The sequence below is a fragment of the Antedon bifida genome, chromosome 11 (genome assembly GCF_963402885.1).
Source record: "Antedon bifida chromosome 11, ecAntBifi1.1, whole genome shotgun sequence".
In the NCBI taxonomy this organism is placed as follows: Eukaryota; Metazoa; Echinodermata; class Crinoidea; order Comatulida; family Antedonidae; genus Antedon; species Antedon bifida.
In genome coordinates, this window is record NC_136236.1 from 16,556,222 (window position 1) to 16,580,286 (window position 24,065).

At 32.5% G+C, this 24,065-nt stretch overlaps 2 protein-coding genes across 3 annotated transcripts in view; both read right to left on the reverse strand.

The window, feature by feature from the left end:
- LOC144856332 (N-alpha-acetyltransferase daf-31-like) overlaps positions 1–3,342 on the reverse strand; it is a 37,558-nt gene extending 34,216 nt beyond the window's left edge. Inside the window, exon 1 of the mRNA XM_078714311.1 lies at positions 3,236–3,342. The gene's annotated coding sequence lies outside the window, so the exon portion shown is untranslated. The remainder of the gene's footprint in view (positions 1–3,235) is intronic.
- Positions 3,280–24,065, reverse strand: part of LOC144856341 (uncharacterized) — a 125,942-nt gene continuing 105,156 nt past the window's right edge. The window contains exon 5 of one of the 2 annotated variants that reach the window (XM_078714325.1): positions 3,280–3,378. In XM_078714325.1, coding sequence (XP_078570451.1) covers positions 3,374–3,378 — 5 coding nt within the window. In that variant the 3' untranslated portion in view covers positions 3,280–3,373. Of the gene's footprint in view, positions 3,379–12,767; positions 12,876–24,065 lie in introns of those variants that run through there. The other variant, XM_078714324.1, reaches the window with a different exon arrangement.

Sequence of the window (24,065 nt, forward strand, 5' to 3'; positions counted from 1 at the left end):
CTTACCGGTCTGGACGACGGTGGTCCTTGAATGAATGACGATGAGTTCCGAGTTAAAAACCCGACACGAAAAGTGGGTCAAATTTAACGTTGAACCCCAGTCTTGCAATGAGGCATGGCATGTTCATCAACTGACTGCTAGATTCAGGAAAGCAGTCCAGTCTAAAACAGATGGCATCCGGTGACGGACAGATACAAACTTATGCTTGTCTTTTACTGAATGTATGTCGTTTTGTCCGTCCTGGCGTGCCATATGAATGTCATTGCAAAAAGACCAAACATTTGCATAATTATCCGAGTTGGATAAAAACTTAATAACGTCTACAATCATTGAGTAGATTTAGTATGCAGGTGAGGGGATGCGTCGATTTAGACAATAATATTCCCGCCTTTTTTGGACACGACGCGTCTTTTACAAATCAAGTCTTAAAGGATTCCCACGGAATCCAGCGTATGAATAAAGTAAGCCTATACGATTGAAACAAATATTTGACATTCCAGACTACCTGCCCTTTTACTAGTCGTCGTTAACACTGCAATCGATAGTCTGCCGACTTCACAAACGGCGGGAAAATATACTTTGGTAGTTTCCTTGACCCGACAAGTTGTCTGGGTCGCTGCGACGAACCTACCTCAAGTGCACGCTTCGGAGTGATTTGCTTTTATAATGAATTACTAACATCGACAAAGATTTTGCGAACCCTAAAGCGGTGTAAATTCCCCGCAGGAGGGCCAGACACGCGTTTTTAGTTTATGAATTCTTTGTTCCAGTTCTGTCTTTTATGGTTCTTACAAAATTTGCTTTAAATCACGGGTAGTATTTAACCGCAATGTAATGGCGGGAACCAACGCGGTACCTCCTGTGAAATTAGTAAAAAGCCTTGGTATCAACAAAGACATTAAACCATTATGTAAAAAATGTTAATGGCAACCGCGGTACCTCCTTGTAGATTAGGAGGTGGCCTTAATATTTGCCAAGAACTTGATAAAACATAATTTAAACAAAAACGGAGTTGTTTTGAAAGTACAAACTATTTTGGGCCTTACATCCCACTCATGATATTGGGGTTGATGTGGTGATATTACATAAATGTCCATCCAAACTAAGACCACAATAGTTGTCCAAGATCTAAACATACTTTCTATAGCTGTGTCTGCACTTATCATTTTAACAATATAAATGCATGATTGCAAACGCTTACTGTTATGAATAGTATAGTAGATAGGTAAATTTGAATGAGCTGATGAGCTTCTATATCTGTATTACTTACACCAGTTGTACAGACAAGCCATTAAAATATTTAGTTTCCTTTCCACGGAGTAATAACTTATAAAGTGGGCCTTGTCTGGAAATTGCTAATAACAAAGTGCAAAGGGTCAACAAGATACAAACTACAGTGTAGCATGCATGCTCTAGATATCAATACAGAAAAATAATAAAACATTTTAATATTCGATGTTTATTGATTTTCGCCGCAAGAAAAACAGATAATATGACATAGTTAATCATCAACTCTCAACGTTCATGTATCCTTTTCGTCATTGAATGATAGCTGACTGAACATCCAGTGTGCTCTAGTGTGCACCAGCCTCAGTATGTATGATATATTGTTTAACCAACACTGACCAATGTTCACCTTCATCTTCATTTCATTTCATTTCTTTATTCGACAACAAGCGGTCCAGGTTTCATCTGGGGTCGCATTCTTAAGAGTTCACACATCCTTTGATAGATTACTGAACGTCCAGCGTGCTTTAGTGTGCACCAGCCTCACCATCCAGTGTGCTTTAGTGTGCACCAGCCTCAGTATGCATGACATGTTGGTTATTTCTTTGATAGCTGACTGAACATCCAGCGTGCTTTAGTGTGCACCAGCCTCAGCATCTAGTGTGCTTTAGTGTGCACCAGTCTCAGTATGCATGACATGTTGGTTATTTCTTTGATAGCTGACTGAACATCCAGCGTGCTTTAGTGTGCACCAGCCTCAGCATCCAGTGTGCTTTAGTGTGCATCAGCCTCAGTATGTATGACATGTTGCTATCATAACCAACACTGAAAGTACCAATGTTCACCTTCATCTTTCATCTGGAGTTCACACATCCTTTGATAGCTTACTGAACATCCAGCGTGCTTTAGTGTGCACCAGCCTCAGCATCCAGTGTGCTTTAGTGTGCACCAGCCTCAGTATGTATGACATGTTGCTATAATAACCAACACTGAAAGTACCAATGTTCACCTTCATCTTTCATCTGGGGTCACCTTCTTGAGAGTTCACACATCCTTTTCATTGATAGCTTAGTCATTTTTTTAAGTATACTATTTCCTTTCAACATTTTCACATAAAGTGAAATCAATACAGTGAAACATAATGCACATTATTAACCTAGCAAAGTAAGGTTGAATTGCTAATTAGCATAGATCTACTTTAATTCTATTTATCTAGTTGACCTCAAATCTTAGACAAAAACAATTTGCAGACATTTATGAAGTTCTGTTGTTTTCCATATTAATGCCAAAAGGTACTACATTAAAAAGAAAGAACCGTTTCAGATGTTATTCTTAAAATTTAGTGAGTACCATATTTTTTTAAAATGTTATTTTTTCTTTGTTACATTGCCTTTTTTTCAGTATAATGTAACTTGTATTCAATGCTTATTTTTATTTTTTGTTTAATTTAATTTTTTTTTCTTTTTAATTAAACAAAATGATACTAAGTTACAACAACAAAAATTGTAAAAAATGGCTGAAACTTAAATACCATAATTGCTGATCTGGGGTTTAGATTACTGTATTTGAATTAATTTGTGTCAGTCTACATCCAATAAACCTCAAAACATAATTTAAGAGGCACTATATGTCAACAAATAAGTATTAGTCCTCTCTCCATGACGGTTGTCACATAATGCTTTGTATTATTTTTTATTGTATTTATATGTTTCATATGGACAGTTTGTCTGAAATAAAGTTGAATTGAATTGAAATTACAGTACAGTTTTCACCTGAAATATGTCCAGTAAGCATAAATGCAAAAGTTGATTCTCCAAAGTTAAATTGACTAAAGGCCAGCCTTTTAAACGGTATTTAGTATTTACATACTTACAACACTGATGTTTTCTTTTGCTTAATAAACTGGTACCACACAAATTAAACACAAAATTTATCATTAACAGAATTCATATACAAAGGATTACGCATGACTAGATGATACCGAAGTGCCCTGTGAAACTATACTCACCAAACTTCACAGACAGTGCTCACTGTGCAAACTGAGGAACAATTAGTCCATGGACACCCTCAGGGAATCACCCTCACTATAACCCTGAACTTTTTGCACTCATTCTATTTTTAGCATCATTTTTCTAGACTGGAGAATTTAATCTGAAAGAACAATTTAATTAAATTGTTAATCAATTGTTTATGTAAATATTAGTGTTAAGGTGTTGTGTGCCGATCCTGTAGAGTTTAATAGTTCACAAGTTATTACATTTTTATTGTTAACCTTTAGGGCTCCTTTGTGCCCTTTAAAACATAAAATAAGAACATGCTGAGAGATTAAAATCAAATTTAGGTTGGAATAAATTTATTTAACAGATTTTAAACAGATATTCGTGTACTGTAAGAACAAAAGGCAACCAGTAATTTAGTGAAACAAAAGCTTTATTGTTAAAAACTACAATAGATTCTATTTATGGTCCTGTAAATGATAGGTCCCAGGTTTCAAGTCTTCAGGAACCCACCAAAGAGCCCCTTAATAGATGTGTCCCCTGAATAGAGGTTGGCCTTCTATTTCCCCTCATTCATTTCACAGAATTGAGGGGGTTCACCTATAATTAGAAAATCTAATAATTTAAACAAAGCTGGCACCATCAAATTCTTAGATAAAACCAAAACCATATTGAAGATATTCATAGAACACAGCCAAATTCAGGGAAATAATCAATTATAAATATTGATATTATTAGGAAAGCTGATAAATCAGTTTCTATTGTTTAAAACAAATTTGACACGACATGTTGGCAACTCTTCCTGAAAATAATTATTAACCACTGACTTTGCTAATAAGAAAGTCGAGGGTATTTGTTCTTTGTTTGTTTTTTCTTTGTTTGTGTTTTGGAGATGGAACAATAAAGATAAATTTGTTTCGTGGCTATCTTAAAGGCCTTCTTCTGCTTCGAAGAAATAACTTATTAATATTAAACTTTATTTGAAATAACTGGTAAAATGGCGTTATCAAAATAACAGTTAAAACATCCAATTGATTTGGTGTTTTTAGCCATTTAACTGGTTATTGCTGTGCAACTTTTAGCTGCAATGCAAAATAATAGTAATGGAAAGTCTCCCTTTTAAGGTGTCCCAAAGGAGGGGTTTTACTGTACATTGTCCGTCGTTTGATTGGTATTGGTAAGTTTCCCCTTAATTGGAGTGTCCAATGAATAAGGGTGTAACAAGGGAAGAGTTTTACTGTATATATTAAAGAATAATAAATATTGCATGACATTATAAAGTTCAAATTGATACTGTATATCGATTATAATATAATTGAGTGCAGTAACATACAAATGACCTTACAATCAATATACCTGAAAGGTAAATAGACAGAAAGTCATGTAATATTTTGTACTGACAATGTAACTGATAACAATCTATACACATCTAGTTGTCATTGACTCCACAAGGTCATACAATTATTTAATTATATTAATAAATTATTATCATTTTATTACGTCCTTGGAAGATGTAAATCTTTTGTAATGTAGATATACATGCTAATTTATCTTAATGTATTCCATAATTTCATGTAATACTTGTATTGTGAGTGTTTTAACAGGTATTGTTTAATTGTTTGTTAGAAAAAAAAAACCTGTTCAACAGGGTTTCTAAAAGTACACTGCGAGTCATAGGAAGTGACTGTTTCATAATTATTGTGGGGGTTGCCAATAAACAATGAGGGGGAAAATCCGTCTAACTAATAAATATAGTGGAGAAACTCATTGCTCTGTAAACAGTGGCGTAATGCCTATGAGCGCTCACTGGCTAAACCCAGGGCCCTGAGCTTACGGGGGCCCCTGAGCAGTGCCCAGAGGAAAAAACAGGCATTAAATTATGTCGAAAAAGGTGAAAAATACCCAAGGGCTCCAGTATTGGAAGGGCCACATAGGGTTTCTAAACCAGCATTACGTCACTGTCTGTAAAACACAATGTCTTTAATCTTCAGATCAACACAGTCCAATATTAATTTCCTTACACAGTACAACATAACTTTGTGATCTAAACATTTTTTTATACAAATTCATATTTAAAAATAAAATTATACTGCATAAGTAACTGTCATTTATCAGTCGTAACTAGTACCCGCTTATCTACAACTGATATTTACTTAAAACATCGCATGGTTCCCTTATAATGATACGAATAACCAAAAGAGGTATGCTACTAAATATACCATTTACAAAAAGCGGTATAATGCTAACATTTAGCATACACTAAACACATTTTCTGGTCTCACTTAAGTAAAGTATAATCTGTAACTAAACAGTGAGACTCACTAAAAAGTGAGACAAATTCATTATGAATCTATATTTCAAACTGTATTTATAAATTTATGAATTGGTAATGTTAGGAACACAAAGATAACATAAAGGTATGAACAAAAAACAGAAGCAGAATTTCTAGTTGAAATATGTACTAATATTGAATAAAAAGATCAATTTTTAGTGCTTTATTATATCTGTCTGTAAAACATACCCAGTTCAGTAGTTCCATACAAAGTACAGCCGGGGTTAACTTGCTCAGACCATAATCAGCTGATCACATATAAATTAGCTTTTTCATTGCACAAGCTCTTAACAAATCAACCAGCAAAAGTCTGTAATATTTATAGACTTGTAACTGAGAGAGACTTGAACTAACAATAACCCCTTTAAACTTGTACTAATCTAGTACCAGTAGGTACACGTGGAACTAATGATAATGAACACACTTTATTGGTAGCAGTAACAATTTTAGAGGCTCCTAAATAAAATGGCAGATTATTATTTTGCGAGGGGGAGGCTCAACTCCAGACAGTAAGTCTTGGTTTACCAAGGGTCCTAATACCAACATGATATGCTACAGACTCTATGCTACAATAGCAGATAAGGGGATACCTACAGGACACAACAAATTGTTCCTTGAATAGGTGTTAAAATACACAAACCGAGTGGTGTTGGTAGTCTATGAATGAGTGCCGCTTACCTAGATAAACCAACATAAGCCCTATTTACCACTGGAAAGAAAAACAAACAGAAGCAAACAAGGAATAGGCTATGCACCGCGAGAAGATCACCTAAAAAATAAAGACACTACAATACAACCTGCAACGCTATTACTCATCATAAGAAAAAATGTTTATTTTTTTACAATTTTGGATGATACATGGAAATCATTGGTCCCATTTAGGAGTTATTCACCGTTGGTCACACCCTGAGTACTGTCAATCCAATCCCTGCTAATAACATTATCACCGAAAATAATGAGAAGAGGCTGATATACTCAGTGACCCTGTCTATCAAATAATGTAATGATAAAACACAGGAAATTCATCAATATGATGAAACGGTAAATCACATCCCCAGAATAATTACAAAACTCACGAGGGATGAGTTGTCAAATTGGAACAACATTCTGCGCTAAACAGAAGGTAGCATACGTAATGTATTATAACCGGGAAGGATGCGAAACATCACATACATGCTACGTACCCAATGTCGAACAGATCAAAACCAATCAGTGACTGTTAGCAGGAGTGTTATGGCGCGATTTACCTTTTAATTGCTTTGGCCAACTAAACTAAAAGGAGTGTTACTGCTTGATGTACCTTACTTGGCATTGCTTTGGTCAACTGAACTAACGTTGTTGCCATATCAATAGGACCAAGTTAGGTTTGGCAGAGTGAAAACAGAAAGATAGCAACAACCAAAGATTACTGTATAACGTTGTTAGGATTGATTTAGAAGATCAAAATATAATGTGGGATGCGAAAGGGGGTTAAAGGGGGAAAGAGTTGTTATTATGGATAAAGGGGAGTGGGAGAAGATAATTGAATAATTTTAGGAAAAATTTCGAAGAAAATACACCTACTATAAACAGTAAAAATGTTAGGTTATCAAAGTTTATGGAGAAGCTAGGAAAAGGAGGTCTGTATAGTGGGTGGAGATGGCAATGCATTAAAAATTGTTAATCTATTCTATGGTTAAAAATTGGTTAGGAAATTGTGGCAAAGAAGAGGTTATTGGGAGTCAAACATGGTTTGAATGTTTACAAGGTGTGGTTCAGTGAAAATACAATACGGACAAACAGTTGTTTTAAAGCTGTATTTAGAATTAGATATTTCAATTTGTTATCTCTTTCAATAACAGAGTAATAATTCAAGGATTTAATGAATGGGCCATAAGTTAATTAGTAAGTTAATGAGCACGTTAATAAGTATTTACATTGCTGGACATTGGTTAAAATTAGCATTTATATTAACTAACACGTTTTATTGATTTTGTAATTATACAGTCAAGTCAGATTTGTATGCAGCGTTTTTTACTGGACACTGGACATGTCAAGTAAATTTTCTCATTCCGGAAGTTTCAATTTCTAAATATCTTCGAATGCATCAGAATTACTCTCTGCCACAAGCATAGGGTTCTTAAGAGGGTGTGGTTACTACTCATTTATTTCGCTGCCAACTTAAGAAGTTAATTAAACATGTGCATAGAATTTAAATTGACTAATAGTAATAGCAGGCTTAGAACTACTTTAGACATTAATTATTAATATAAAAGAAGGTAGATAATCTTTTAAATAGCATTATGCACCCACAACATTAAACAGCAAAACGATTTACGATAACCAATTATGAATTAACAAGGCCGTAGCGAGAGGTTAAAAACAGACAAGGCAAAGATGCTTTAAATATAATTATAAAATATGACAATCTGTAAATTGGGGTGGGTAGTGAAAATTTAGAAGAGGCGAGCACCTAACTTTAATATAGTACAGTTATATAGAAGGACTGAAGACTTCAGAACTACACTTAGCCTTCAATGACTAACAGTTCACAAGCAGTTAGTATCACTTTATATCAAAGAGTAAACTTTTAAACCAACAGTTTTTAAGTAATCCCTATTGTGTTCTATTGTAACAGTTACAATAGACCAACAATTTAATTTAAAGTTCTCTATTCCTTCAAAGAAATTCTTCAAATAATTGTGGGCAAATTCAATCTTATACTTTTGTGATCCCTGCGACCAAGGCTTTTATCTGTGTATACGCAAAATTTGAATATTTGAAAGCTTTGTTCGTTTGATTAGCGATAGTTACACAAAGATTGTGTTAAATTAAACTATGTAAAATATTTAGGTCATTATTCTTTAAACAGCTGTAGCCGACAACACTTACATAACTCTACTTTTACTTGTAATAAAAATCAATTTTAACATCTAATTACTATACCCAGGCTGCATATAGTTAGTAGTATAGTATAAATAACTAGCAAAGCCTTGTATACTACATTTCAATTTTGGATAAATATTACACGTAAACAAAATTATTGAAATAGATATTGTTGATTGTCTAATTCCAATCAGGTATTATTAATAATTGTGGTTGTATACTAATTAATCATTAACTAAGGATCAATCAATTAAACACGCCCATTTATGGCGCTGAGTAACTTAATCTAGGTCCAAGTCCATGTGGGAATATGACAGACCTATTTCTGATGCCAAAAATATACTGCTGCATAATAATAGTATTTTAAAATACAATAAATTATTTGGCATACTGTATTTAAAAAATATGGTATAAATATGGTATATATTTTGGTATATCGTATCGTATAATATTTATGGTCACACATGAAAATAAATATTTGTGGAAGATTTTAGAAATACTGTATACACATATTTATAAATAACTCTTAATTGTTTTTTGGGAATAGATATTTCTGTCTGGGCCAGCTGGGAAAGTATGCCTACATATATATATATATGTATATTAAGTACAGTACTTATAATTTGCACAATGTTTGGCCCATCTTTTAACCTTATTTCATATTTTCCTACGCGGGATGTCAGATTTAACTATCTCTATGTTTTAACTAAAGCCAAAATACATGAAACGTGAGAATGTATCAACATTAATTTATGTGATTTTATAAATTAATTTTAATGAAAGTACCAGTATAATAAGCTGGACATTACAGTCAGAAAATCTTTAAAGCCTCCAAGGTTAAATGTGTCATTAAATTATTAGAAAAAAATGATAACCATATTATCAATAAAATTATACAATCAAATAAAACGTGAGATACAATACAATAATTAAATTAATTGCATCTTAGCAGATCGGAATACACTGAGATGGAATATTAAACCAACTGTATACTACAATTGTACTTCTGAACCTTCCTGATAAAATCTGCTAAATCATCCCGTAAATATTTATGCGTAAGTAGGTGAGACGTGAACATGAGTTTGATTACCGGTTATGTAGGTCATCAAGTGTTTTATCGCAACAACGAGGAAATGGTATCAAGTATTGAGATCCGTACAAATATTACCGATAATACGCAGTCTCTTTGACTTTTAAATCGATAAAGTTGAAATAGTTAATGATTTGTATTTAGGGGTTATATGAGACAAAGATCGTTTAAATAACATTAACCAATTTTTTTTTTAATGATCTGGAATTACTGTTTCCGTCTATCAACATACAGTACATGTGGAAATTTGGAATCAAATCATTGGGAGGTCTTCCGACTTTGGTAGAGTTTATAGCCAGCAAAAATGCATAATTTTAAAATATTAATTAAACTGAAGGTAATTAATTATTACTGAAACTGAAAGACATTATACACATAGATACACCAGAGTATGCGATGTTGAGTTTATAATTTTATCACAAAATGTGTTCATCATGAACAATACTAAGCAAGGTATAGATACACCAGAGTATGCGATGTTGAGATTATAATTTTATCACAAAATGTGTTCATCACGAACAATACTAAGCAAGATCTACTACTGTATATTGTAATTGGACCAGTTTACGGCACCCACGTCTAACCAGTCACTCATTTTAAGTTTAGAAATCAGTAGGCCTACTGGTACAGTAGTATCACCATGGAACTATGGTATCACACTGAAGTTAACCATTAACTAATTCCCAGGTTAAATTTTAATCCAATCAGTTGTAAATAGATTTTAGTTATCAATCAGTTGAAATTAAACTACTGAATCAACAAACCTGAAGTAGTAACTAATTAATCTGGACTTTAGCAAACAGCTACCAGTGAAAAAACAGAGTGAGTAGGCAATTTGACCACACCCAAATGATTTGCTCTTGATTGGCACCCTGTTGAGAATCAAAGCATCCTATACTGACTAAAATAAACACTTAACTCAAATAAGCATGTTATGAAGAAGAAGCAAATAAGCACCTTCCCAATATAGCTCTCCATTTAAATAGGTTCTCCGTTTAAATAGGTTCTCCACTCAAATAAGCTCTCAACTCAAATAAGCCTCATGCACACTCCAATTAGTTTTCAACTAAGTAAGTTCTCCACTCAAATAAGTTTTCTCCTCAGATAAGTTCTGCTCAAATAATCTCTCTACCCAAATAAGTATTCTCATAAGACATAATATAACCTATAAACTAAAATAAGTTCTCCACTCAACTAAGTTTTCTAATCAACTAAGTTCTCCACTCAAATAAGTTCTTTAATCAACTTAGTTCTCTAATTAACTAAGTTCTCCACTCAAATAAGTTCTCTACTCAAATAAGTTTTCCACTCAAATAATTTATTTATTCAACTAAGTTCTCCACTCAAATAAGTTCTCCACTCAAATATGTTATTTAATCAACTAAGTTCTCTAATCAACTATAAAGTACTTAAAAAAGTTCTCCACTCAAATAAGCTCTAAATCAAATAGTTTGTCCCCTCAAATAAGTTCTCCCATCAAATAAGTTCTCCACTATACTTCAATAATTTCACCACTCAAAAATGCTCTCTACTAAAAATAGCCCAAAAAACGTATAAATTACTTCTTTTTTTATATAAAATGGTGTAATAATAAACAAAACAGATATTATATTATATGAATAAATTGCTCATTCAAAAGTTTGGGACCGTATTTCTGATAATCAGAATGATAATTACACAATAAACATTGAATCAAGAAGGAGCCGAAATAATTGCTTTGTAAACGACATTGTTTACTTTAGTTTACGTATCAGCTGCGATTTCCAGACCACATTTCTTAAACTACGTCATAAGAAAAGAGCAAATATTGATACAATTAATATAAATCTTTAACCACCAACTCCAAAAGAAAAAAACACACTTGCCAGACAGTTGTATACAACCATTATAAAACTAACAACACAATATAATAATCTATTTAATTTACTAATGTACTTCTGGCCAGGAAATTATTACTTCAAAGTCAGACCGATTACTAAATTACGGACAAGATATTAATATACAGCATATTAGTAGAAGGCGGTTTGTGATAACCGATTTATCTACCTTTGATGTCCCCACATAGAAAGGGAAATATTGGTTAATAAATAAACGATTGATTGTTTGGTATCAACTAATGATAACGAGAAGGTTCAATGTACTGCTATACAAATTCTAATTCGGTCTGCATTTTATCAAACAGGTGGTTGTTTTCACATACATACACTTAATAAAATTATAGAGAGAGATTGAAATGCTGGAAGATTGAAATACTGGAAAGAGATTGAATTGCTGGAAGATTGAAATACTGGAAGAGAGATTGAATTGCTGGAAGATTGAAATACTGGAAGAGAGATTGAAATGTTGGAAGATTGAAATACTGGAAGAGAGATTGAAATGTTGGAGGAAAGATTGAATTGCTGGAAGAGAGATTGAACTGGTAGAAGGAAAGATTGGATTTCTGGAAGGAAAGATTGAACTGGTAGAAGGAAAGATTGAATTTCTGAAAGGAAAGATTGAACTGGTAGAAGGAAAGATTGAACCTCTGGAAGGAAAGATGAACTGCTAGAATGAAAGATTGAACTGGTAGAAGGAAAGATTGAACTGGTAGAAGGAAAGATTGAATTTCTGGAAGGAAAGATTGAACTGCTAGAATGAAAGATTGAACCTCTGGAAGGAAAGATGAACTGCTAGAATGAAAGATTGAACCTCTGGAAGGAAAGATGAACTGCTAGAATGAAAGATGAACTGCTGGAAGGAAAGATTGAACTGCTGGAAGGAAAGATTGAACCTCTGGAAGGAAAGATGAACTGCTGGAAGGAAAGATTGAACTGCTGGAAGGAAAGATTGAACCCCTGGAAGGAAAGATGAACTACTGGAAGGAAAGATTGAACTGCTGGAAGGAAAGATTGAACTATTAGAGGGAGAGATTAAAATACTAAAAGGAAGATTGAAATGATAGAAGAGCAGAAGGAATGTTAGAAAGGGAAACTGAATTGCTGGAAGGGGGTTTGAACACTAGTAAATAGAGGCACTAGATTAGCCACTGAAATGAGCAGTTTGGGGTAGGCTTATATCGAAGTGTAGGCTTATAGTTAATATGCAAATATACAAGTGTACAACAAAACCTCTGGCTGGCTCCCAATGTTAAAGCATATCCACAAAGATCTTCTGTAAGATGTAATATGTCAAAGTTAATCAATTATTGAAGAATGTGATTAATGCATCACAAAATAAAAACGTACAATTTGAGTTTTTTTAACATTATCTCGGATTATCACCACTTCTCATAATCTGAGGCCTTGCAAAGTTCGCTGAATGTCATTGTTGAGCAAACATCATCGTCATAGCTCAGCATATTTCAAAGAAATATTGAAAGATCATTCTGAGAAGATAAAACATACATCTCATCTATTAGTTTGATTCAATTAGAAATTTCTGTGAACTGTCATTACGAGCATTTGCAGTAATGTCTTCTACGGAATCATAAATATTGATATTTACTCAAAATGTTCAAAGATGTTACATTATAATGATATTTTAAATGATAGTACTAATGTTCCAGGATTTATCTATTTATTATTTATCTATTTAATGATTTCAGGAAGTAACACAGTCAGCATAAGCAGCTGATTTTATAAAGTGTTCATTAACGAAGGAAACCTAACATTGTGCATAAAGAGTACAGGGACAATAAAAACATGGACAGTTTTTTTAGGGTCAACTCCTGCCTGTCCTGGGTGGAGGTTTCACAATATTTATAAAGCAATAGGCCTAACTATACTGCTACTGAAGCATGAGGACACTGTCTCTAATTAATAATACATTTAAGAAACGAATGAGGGGAAATATACGTTTTAACACTATGGCAACAACGTTGATGTGTCCCCTAGATAGGTGATCAACTGTAATTGCATGATTTTATGAAGAAGACTGCTTTGGGTGATAACTACATTTTACACGGACTAAGATTAACCAGGCAGGTTTTGTTCTTTTCGAAGAAAATACAATGAGACAGAGTTAATCAAACACATGTCATTAATAATATCAAAAGCAATGAATTGGAAATCTCTTGCAAATCTAATCATTTGATTATTCTGTGAACTTGTGACACGATGATACTCAATGTTTCACCTGTCAGACTGTGTGTACACCCAACAATGACCAACTAATGCGATTTTTTATAGTCAAATCATCTCGATTGCATCCCATTACAGACAAGCGCCAGAATACAATACATTAAATCTTAACGATTCCTAACTGACATCGAGTGGTTTGAGATAAATCCATCAATATCGGTCAACTCGTACAATTCGAGAAAAATTCATAATAATGTTGCAAGTGATACAACATAGATACTTAGAAAAATGTACTGTATCAAAGAATTTATTTATCTTCTTAAAATTTATATATTATTATATTCAATTATTAATAACTGTTATTTTCTAAAACTCTACATCCTTGCGTTGCATCTCCAGTAGAAACCACACTTTGTTTCATTAAAAGTACTAAAGTAAGACAGAAATGGAGGTGGGATGTGAATTGGAGTTATGCATACACCTTTTAATAACTTCTTCATAGTTGGGAAAATTATTAAATTTCCAAGAATTATTGAATGCACAAATTATTTTTGTCATATTTGAGAATTTCATTTATATTATAAACTCCTGACAAGTACTAATACTACTTTAATTATGCGACAAAATATGGCCATATATCATACAGAAGTAGGTCGTTGACAAATCTTTTGACAAATTATTCAACATTGAAGTAAAGTGTGAAACATGGAGTTGTATATTTGTTTAAATAAGAAAACTGAAATCAAGATACTTAAAGTGAGGCTATAGGATCAAGATTTTTATAGACTAAAATCCTGTCTACACTATCAAACTAGTTTGACAAAACAAGTTTGATGTGCCCATATATGGACATGATGATGTCATATCACTACTATATTTAAACATATCACTACCATATTTGGGCACATCACACTTTTTTGTCAAACTAGTTTGATAGTGTAGACAGAGCTTAAGAAAAAGATGATTTAAGGATAAAAGCTTGTTATAAGCAAGGGAGGTGGGTTACAGTATTTCAAACAGACTTAAAATAAAAGCACTTTATTGCGATTACAACTGCGCTGGCTGATAATTTCTATTAAGAACTAGGTCACATTGTAAACCATAGTTCTTTTAATGAAATACTAAACCATAACCCACCAATTTCTTATTAATTATAAACAAATTGAGGACAAGTTTCATGTAAAATGACGGACTTTTCATATTACGAGCAACGAGGCGGCGAGCTGTGCGATTACACGGCCGAATTAAAGTTGAAGACTGTCTCATCACTTATATAAGTAGAGCCTTAAGCACTATGTCGGCTGATTTTGTATGTCGTTTTGTGAACTCATTTGTAACACGATATGAAATCTAGTATGCTTATACTATCAAACGTTGTTATGGAACTCGTTAAACGAGGCATCCCACGCTCATTCATGTATTCTGCGATCACTACGATACAGTTTCTTTTAATATATGTACAATACTATTATTTAACGTTATACTTATAATATTATATTATCTTTACATGTTTTTAAAACGTATAGTTTATTTTTTTAAATTCTTGAAAATTCGAAATTATATTACAAGAATGTTACTTTCAAATGGAGATTGAATAAGAATATTATATAATTATTATATAATATAAAATTCTAAAAATAAGACTAATAATAATTTATTATATATATTATTCTTCCCAAACCTTCTTGGATTGGCAAATATTAGTACGATATAAACGGATACATAATAAATAAAAATTTTAATTTAAAATACACACATTGTTGAACAAAACTACGGTTACAAATTAAACAAGTTAAAATAGGATATTGCAATCCTTTACTAGTGTTTATCAATCATGTTACAGTATTTAGTTAATCAAATAGTAATAATTCCTACCCGTTTATTTTTTTTAAATGATTGACATAACATTACCCTTGAATGTACTATAGTAATTAAGACAACAATTCATTAAACAAAATCAATACTTGTTTGTAAGGTATCAATCATATATGTTGGCATATCTCCAATGTTGACCTAAAACGAAAAACATTTATGATTGTAATCGTTCAAATAAGCTTTCACGGTATTTACAATTAAGTGCGTTTAAATGAAAAGAAATTATGAAGTTGATCAAGACCAACAGTGTGAACATGTTACTTATGATCTAGAAAAATTGTTGCCAATGATGAATAGGTGTAGAGTTACATAACATACAGTACAAAGATGATCATGACCAATAATGTGAACAAGTTAATCATGATCAAGAAAAATCGTTAAAAATTATATGTACTTTTTTTTGTGCTTTTGTTTTCTAAATGTTTAATATTTCTAGAGTAAGTAAATTATAGTAAGGTGGTCATGATGATTAACCATGTGAACGACTTACTCATGATCAAGGATAATTGTTAAAGTGTACATTTGTTGCTTTCTTAATTCTTAGGGCCTGTTCAGACCTACAGAGTTACAGTATGCTTTTGTATAGTACGCTTCGTAAAACTCCATAGGTCTGAACCAGGAAAAGATTTGTGGAAGTCACCTCTAACGAACACTTTGCTGTTATGATGCTAATTATAATACGACGTTTCTTGCTATATGAAAGCATAACTCCAATGGATCTGAACATACCCTTAGTTTGAACTTCATTAACTCTAAATGTTAACTTTGCTAAACATTATTGGAAGAAGATGGTGGTTGCATGTCATTTTGAAAGACAAAATTGATTTATGATGAAGTTTCAAAGAATTACCAAGGTTGCTAAAGAATATTTTTGGATATTTTATACAAATTGATTGACATTTCTAATATCAGACTTAGAAAAAAGTGTGTCTCGGTAAAATTACTGGTATTTTCAAGACTATCATAATATTTTACATAACATAAAAAAAAGTTTATTGTTAAATGATTATTGATAAATACCATCACAGTTGAAGGTTTGTCCAGTAATGTTCAAATTGTACAAATGCAATAAGGGCAAGTATAAAAAATGTTTGAGACTGAAACCAGCAAAACATTTTAGCCAGACATTGACTGCTTCTTACAGAGTAAAAATTGTTAAAATAAATACAACATCAAAAATTTAAAAGGTACAGTATATGCCATATATTGTATGTATGCGCCATTTATGTTATGTTTCATAAAGGTTAGGAATCCTGTCTTCCTCAGCTGTAAGGTGTGACGACATCATCAATCCGGATCGGTATTATATCCTTCCTGATCTTCTTGGGTCCTGGTTCAATAAAACTATTATATCATTCAAGTATATGGGAACAGGAATGGATTTCTAAGAAAAAGTAATAATAATAATACTAGATTTACCTATAGAGATGCGAATATTAATTAAGCTTCTCCGAAAGCTGTAGAAAGATCTATGAAAGAGTTGGTAGAAATAAGGGTTGGTTGACAGAGGTACTGGATGGTCTGCTACAATGAAAAGGGCGTGGTGCAGCGTATATTTGGGGTATGGTATAGCTTGCAGACAATGGTGTGGTGGGGTATAGCTAATATCAAAAACATGTCACAGATATTGGGAAAAGGGTAAAGTGGAATAGTGTTGGAATAACGAAAACAAATTATTCTACAGAAAGTAGGATAGAAAGGAGTTGGAAAGACAAAAGACTGTATATTTAAATTGAATCAAAGCCATTGGGTAATGAAATCTCTATTGAAGATTAAAGATACAAAAGAGACTACTGTGCAGTTACTGTATCATAGGCAGGTCCAATTATGGTATGGTCTTTGTCTTTATATAAAATCCCAAATGAACACTACTGCATCTTTCTGCCTTCAGGTAGTGTGATACCAAACAATAATTTGAAATCAGGTCACAAATATTAATTGATCGGAGTGTGACCTATATATCAAATTTCACACAGAAATTTCTGCTAATAATGTTGACACTGTAACTATAGCAACATCATCATAAGCAGCCAAGCCAAATATGGACAGATGATGGTATACACACACGCGCTAAAAACAAAGCAATTGAACAGAAAAGATTTGATGACAAACATTCCTTAAAATTGACTCCTTTCTGGGTAATAATGCACGACATTTGGAACTACAAAGCTGAGCCACATGAGTGGAATCTGAAGCATGGGAGCTATGTCAACCGCAAAAAGCTGTGGTCTTTAAAATCCTTTGTTTAATCATAGCATATTTGCATTAGTACCAACTGCCGAACTATTATGGTTAAATGTAGAGCAAAATTGAGATATTTAGAAAAAAAAATATTTTGCATTTAGTAAAAGGACCTAGTACACTACCTGGAATGAAGTACAGTTTTCCAGATACGTAATAGATATTTACATTACTAACAGCCCCTCTAGATAACAGTTACCTGGAATGCTGTACACTCCTTCTTTGGACCAATAGGTTATTAACAAGATATTAAATGGATTTACTTTTATGTTGCCCTACAATTACTTTTTAATATTAAACAATTTGTAAATGCACGTTTGAGGTGTGAAAAAAAAATAAATTAGAAAAATGTCTTAATGTTTTGTTTTTTTCAATTTGTTAAACATGTTTTCTCTTTTGATAGTAAATTTGCTTTTGTCCTAATGCAGACTAAAAGAGGTATGCAACGCCTTATTTGTAGATTTTAATACCAAATTTGGTAAAGTAGGCATTAATGATAAGATTGTTTCCTCTATTGGTTTTTGTACTTGTGAATTTCAATTTAAAAAGTCCACTATAATTTATAAAACCTTCAGTGTCCCTTAATAGGAGTCTGTTCCTTTAATAGGGGTGTCCTCTGAATAGCAGTTGATTGTGGTAAAACATAATACTGACCCTTGTTTATTTCACAAGAAACTGTCCCTTTAATAAGGGTGTCCCTTAAAGAATGTCCCAAATAGTTTCTATCTGTGTCATGAGAACACACCCTATCTTAGAATTTCAACGAGGACCCTGGATTATGACGGCAAGCCCTACTGCACAATACCATCATCATGAATCTACGAAACCTTTAGTAATTCTCTAATCCTCATTTTAAAGACTCACTCCCATAGATTTATTTCTCCTGTTCAAAAGCTAAGCGTTTTATCCATCACTATGTCAATTTATTTTACTTTGTTTAATTAGTAATCTTATTAAGGCTTTAAACCATTGATGGATAAGTGATTAGTTGGTTAATATTCAATATCCCCTCTTAATCCTACTTTTTTGTTAATCCTAAGTCCTGATTGGAGAATTAGAAAATGACTGTAATGGACTGTAATATACACAATGGGTTATCTATCTATTCAAACCTTTTACAACTTCTGCCTTTTTAGCAAATCAAACAATAGAAATATCTGATTTACTTATTTAATCCAAAGCCTTTGCAAGTAAACTATATTTAACTTGGAAAAGATTAGGAGATCATCTCCCAATGAACTGTCCAGACATCACACAAATTATATATTAGATGTCCGAACGCAAAACATTTTGGATACCAGTAATATTAATGACTTTTGTTTTAATCAGGTATGGTCCAATGTACTATCTAATGTGATATTCTAATTAAACTTTGTCTACACTATCAAACTAGTTTGACAAAAAAGTATGATTAGCCCAAAAATGGTAGTAATATGCCCAGATATGGTAGTGATATGACATCATCATGTCCATATAATGGGCACATCACATTTTTTGTCACATAAAGTTTGATTGTGTAGACAGAGCTTTACAGTATGTTGAGGAAATAAACAGGCCAAATACAATCCCATGCTATTGTAGGTATTAAACTGGGTGGCCCAACCAAATTTCCCATGAAAAGCCATCTATAGACATTCCTTAATATTTAAAACGATCTTCAGGGACCAGTGGTTGATATCATAAAACATATTTAATGACAATACATCAGAAATAAATCAAAACGCTATTAAATTGTTTTATCCATTTCCTCAGAGAATATCTACATCATGATGATTAAAAATGTTCTCAATCTGAAGTCTGGTGGAATGCTGCTCAATTATTAATTAATTAAGTTTAATTGCAATTAATTTAAGCATGCAGACCTAGAACAACTCATGGCGGTTCTTCTCAGAACAATTACAATTTAATTTTGATTTTGTTCACTCTACTGTTTTTTTTTCCTTTTATAATCACGAATGTGGATCTTGATTGGTAGTGTCAAAGGTTCAATTCTTCACACTTTCTATTGTATTTCTTAGGCTTGGTAAAAAAATATTAGTACAATATAATCACAGATGATGCAATAATAAGACATTAGTAACTCTCCTACTTATTTGATACAAATCTAAATTCAGTCCTTTGATCCATTAAGTGGAAGTCCTTGTATAATAAAATATCCACAAATCCTAACAGCTTTTCCAAGGCTAAATATTATCCTTTTGGAAAGTGATTAGGAAGTGAGAATTGTCAATCTCTTGTTGCAATTCATACAATAATTTATGATAACAATACAATAGACACAAAAACGAAAATGAAAAAACAATGAATCAGACAAAAGTGCAAGTATATTTGAGGTACTTGTGATGCTAGGGGGTCCAGGGGGTTTGCACGACTGACCTGACCCGTAAGTAAGGTAAGCAGACCTATCTATCCTACAATTTTTTGCAGCTTTTGTGGAGAAACTAACCCCTATAAAAATCCTCCCTTATTATATAGGTGTTTACATATGCAGTAGTAGAGCTATAGTTTGCACTATATGGTTCAGTCTGCAACATGTTCTAGGTACTTGCATAAAAAGAATTGTCAACATAGCCATAACGATAAGGTCCCTGTAAAATTGGTTAAATTTCTAAGCAATACATTTTAATTGTTAAATATTTCCTGGTTGGCTAACACAATAACTACAAGTAGTACAAGTTACAAACTTTCAAAACAAATATTAAATATTTACATAAAAACTTCACAAGTTCTTAATATAATTATTTAAGGAATGTTGGTACTATTTTAGTAACCTTTAATATGAACTATTTTTTGAAATAGTTCCAGGCACAGTCCACTTACTAAATATAAACATTACATTATTGATCAAGATTAGAATTTTCTAAGCAGTTTGGTATTTGTGGGTTTTGCTAGAATAAAGGAGTGTCTAGGAGCCCTACCTCAGATGTCAAGCCTTTTCAGAGAATTTATGCATTTAACTATAGGTTATGGCATAGAGATACTAAATGGTTAAAGTGAAAGGCATTGCTATCAATAGTGACTTATATGATATCATCATGATAACGCAAAAAGTATAGATCAACAATACAATATTGCACTACCACAGTAAAGGTCTGTCTACATCAAAAGTGTGTACCAAATATGGTAGTGATATAACCAAATATGGTAGTGATATAACCAAATATGGTAGTGATATAACCAAATATGGTAGTGATATGACATCATCACTTTCTAGGAGGTTCAATGTTGTTAAGTTATCACATAGTCTATGATTGTTTTGACAACTTTGTAACATGACCACAGTGCTGATTTTGCTGATCAGATCAAAATGATAAAAATACACCATCACAAAACAAAAAGTCAAAACAAAAACAAGAAACCAAACAAAAGCAAGGTCACACACTTGTTGAAAAATAATCTTTGGAGTACTAATTTTGTTTATTCATCAAAACAGCACAATTTCTTTTTAAGATTTCAAGTAGTAATCAAGGAAGTAAACAAGTATATGATGGAAGACCTAAAAGATCCACAATCTTTCCTAATTTTTTTTAATTAAATTGATTTTAATATAAAAAAAGTGGTAAAAATCCCTAAATTGAGTCGAGTCATACCTGTACCTCTTGCACACAAGGCGCAAACGTGTGATAGCATAAAACTGCAAAAATATGGCAATTTTTAAAGTTTAACTATGTTTGTAATCTGAAGCATATAATGAATATAACTTGCCATGATTTTAGTATTACTATCTAAACTTTTAAAGATAGGTATTAGACCATGGCACCCTAAATAAAAAAAACCTTCTCTAGGGCAACAATAATACTATAAGTAGGTAATTCATTTTCCAATAAGACCTCATGGAGTAATATAAAACATCAGGTTGAAGGTGTCTGAAATCAAAATTAATTCATTTGGCAAAAAGCCGTGGAAAAGCAGGGCACGGCATTGACTGCCACTTGAAAATATGATATTAATATAAAATCAGATGGCAGCAATGTAGTTAATAACTGAAGGATTTATCGTATTGCAAGTTTACATAATTCATAGTACATAGTATTAAAACTACAGGTATTCAACTAACTGGGTGAGCTCTTTTCTATAACATTTCTACCATACCACCTAATATATTTTATGAACAACTTAGTTGGGAATAATTAATACCAAGGCAATCTGAGCAAAGTTTTTTTCAAGGTTATAATTATGCGTTGTTTTTAGAATGAATAGTACAATACAATTCAAAAGGTTAAACAGCTGATTTGCTAAATAATACTGGTAGTAGAAATGTTTAATCTATCTCATTATTTTGTGTTAAATCTACCTGTAGTGGAAGGTATTTTTGGTAAGATTTGGCATGTTAAAGCAGAAATAATATATTGCGAGTTTCAACAAAGTGCAAGTTGCACATAGTGTTAAAATATTGCCAAGTTGCACCATTGGTATAGTACCTACCACAAGTACTATTGATTCCAAATAGTGCAAAGTTGCACTATTTTTTCACATAGTGCAACGTTGCATTATCTTTTCAACATAGTGCAAAGTTGTACTATTGTTTCCAAATAGTGCAAAGTTGTACTATTGTTTCCACATAGCACAAAGTTGCACTAAGGTTTCCACAAAGTGCAAAGTTGCAAAATAGTTTCCAAATAATGCAAAGTTGTACTTATTGTTTTCACATTATTATAGCACAAAGTTGCACTAAAGTTTCCACAAAGTGCAAAGTTGCAAAATAGTTTCCAAAAAATACAAAGTTGTACTTATTGTTTTCACATAGCACAAAGTTGCACTATAGTTTCTACAGAGTACAAAGTTGTACTATTGTCCTCACATAGCAGAGTAAAAAAAGAGTTTGCCATAGTTGCTATAGTTACAGCATAGGCAAACTTGTCAGTTTGGGCATGAACACACCTTACACTTAATTACCTCTTCGTGTTACAGTAAACATCACTAAAATAAATGTGCAAACTTTGACTTATTGAACTACCTTCGAACTCCATTCAGACAGACCCAGAACAAAGGTATCACAGACAGACCCAGATCTAACAGTCTGTTCTCATTAGTAACAGTTTTGTAGGCCTTTGTTTTGTATGCCTTTGTTTTGTATATGATTACCAGTGGGCCTCTTTGTTCAAAGGTCCGGTAATAATATTACATTTGTAATAAAATACATTTTATTGGAAGAAATAATTTACTGGTCTAATCTTGGTCTTCCACCAATCACTTTGTAGAAATGGAGAATTTCCAATTTCTCTCTGTTCTTCAACATTTCAAATGAACAATCTTCGATCGAACTGGACAATTCATGCTTTCCTTTTGTACCTGCACCTCAGCCTCAATCCCACAATAAACTATTAAAAATGAAAATGCTCCATTATGCTAGTTGGCATATTCGATTGGGACATTAAAGTTGAACAAAGTTTTTTTTACGTTTCCAAATTCAAATACTCTAATTCTCCCATAAATTTACGCATGTCCCAAACCATCCCCCACAAAATAAAAGATTGGCTTCAACAAAGAAGAAAAACAAGGAAACAAAAGTAAAGTATGACGTCATAAACTTTCACAAAATACCTTCTATTGTTTGTAGGCCTATGGTTATTGACTCATGGGTAGCAGCGAACATTTCAGGCATGTGAATATCATAACAAAATGATTCATAAAATAGCATTGTAAAATAAATACATTGTTTCCTTTATTGTGAAAGAGAAAGAAAGAAAATGAACAAAAGGAAATTAAAAACATTGGTACAGTAACAGTATGGCTCATCCCACTGTGTGTCTGGAAAGTGTCCAAGAATTCTGTAACATTTTCAAAAATCTTTTGAAATTTCACCAGCTTTTTCAGCAGTTTTTTCTAATGTTTTTACTATCAAAGAAAGCTCTGCAAACTTTCGCTAGAGCTGGAACATTTTACAAATCCATTGGCATTGATAGAAAGAAGAAAGAAAAAGAAGAACACAATTTTTTGTTGCTTTGTCGTTGTTGCCATTATGCTGTCCAATCAAAATGTGTTAAAGTATAAAAAAGTGTTAATAAAGTATTCCTTTCATTTGTTGAGACACCCCTATTAAATAGACATTTTCCTTCAAAACGAATAAGAGGCAATATATGTTTTAACACTATGGTCAACCCCTATTAAGGAGACAATTTGTAGAGTCTCGCAGTGTCTCCAGGTGCAAGTGAAATCTGCCTGAACCATGATTATGTAATAAGTTAAGGTTTGTGTTGATTGTCATATGAAGGGCCTAATTACAGTATAAATGACAAGGGGAAAGATTAAGCATGACAAGGGACCAGAATATAATTATAATCAACCCACGTATTATTAAAAAGAAATCAACTGTTGAAAATAATTAAGTTTATAATAATGCCATGAGCAGTTTTTTTGTTATCTCGGACAGCATGCAG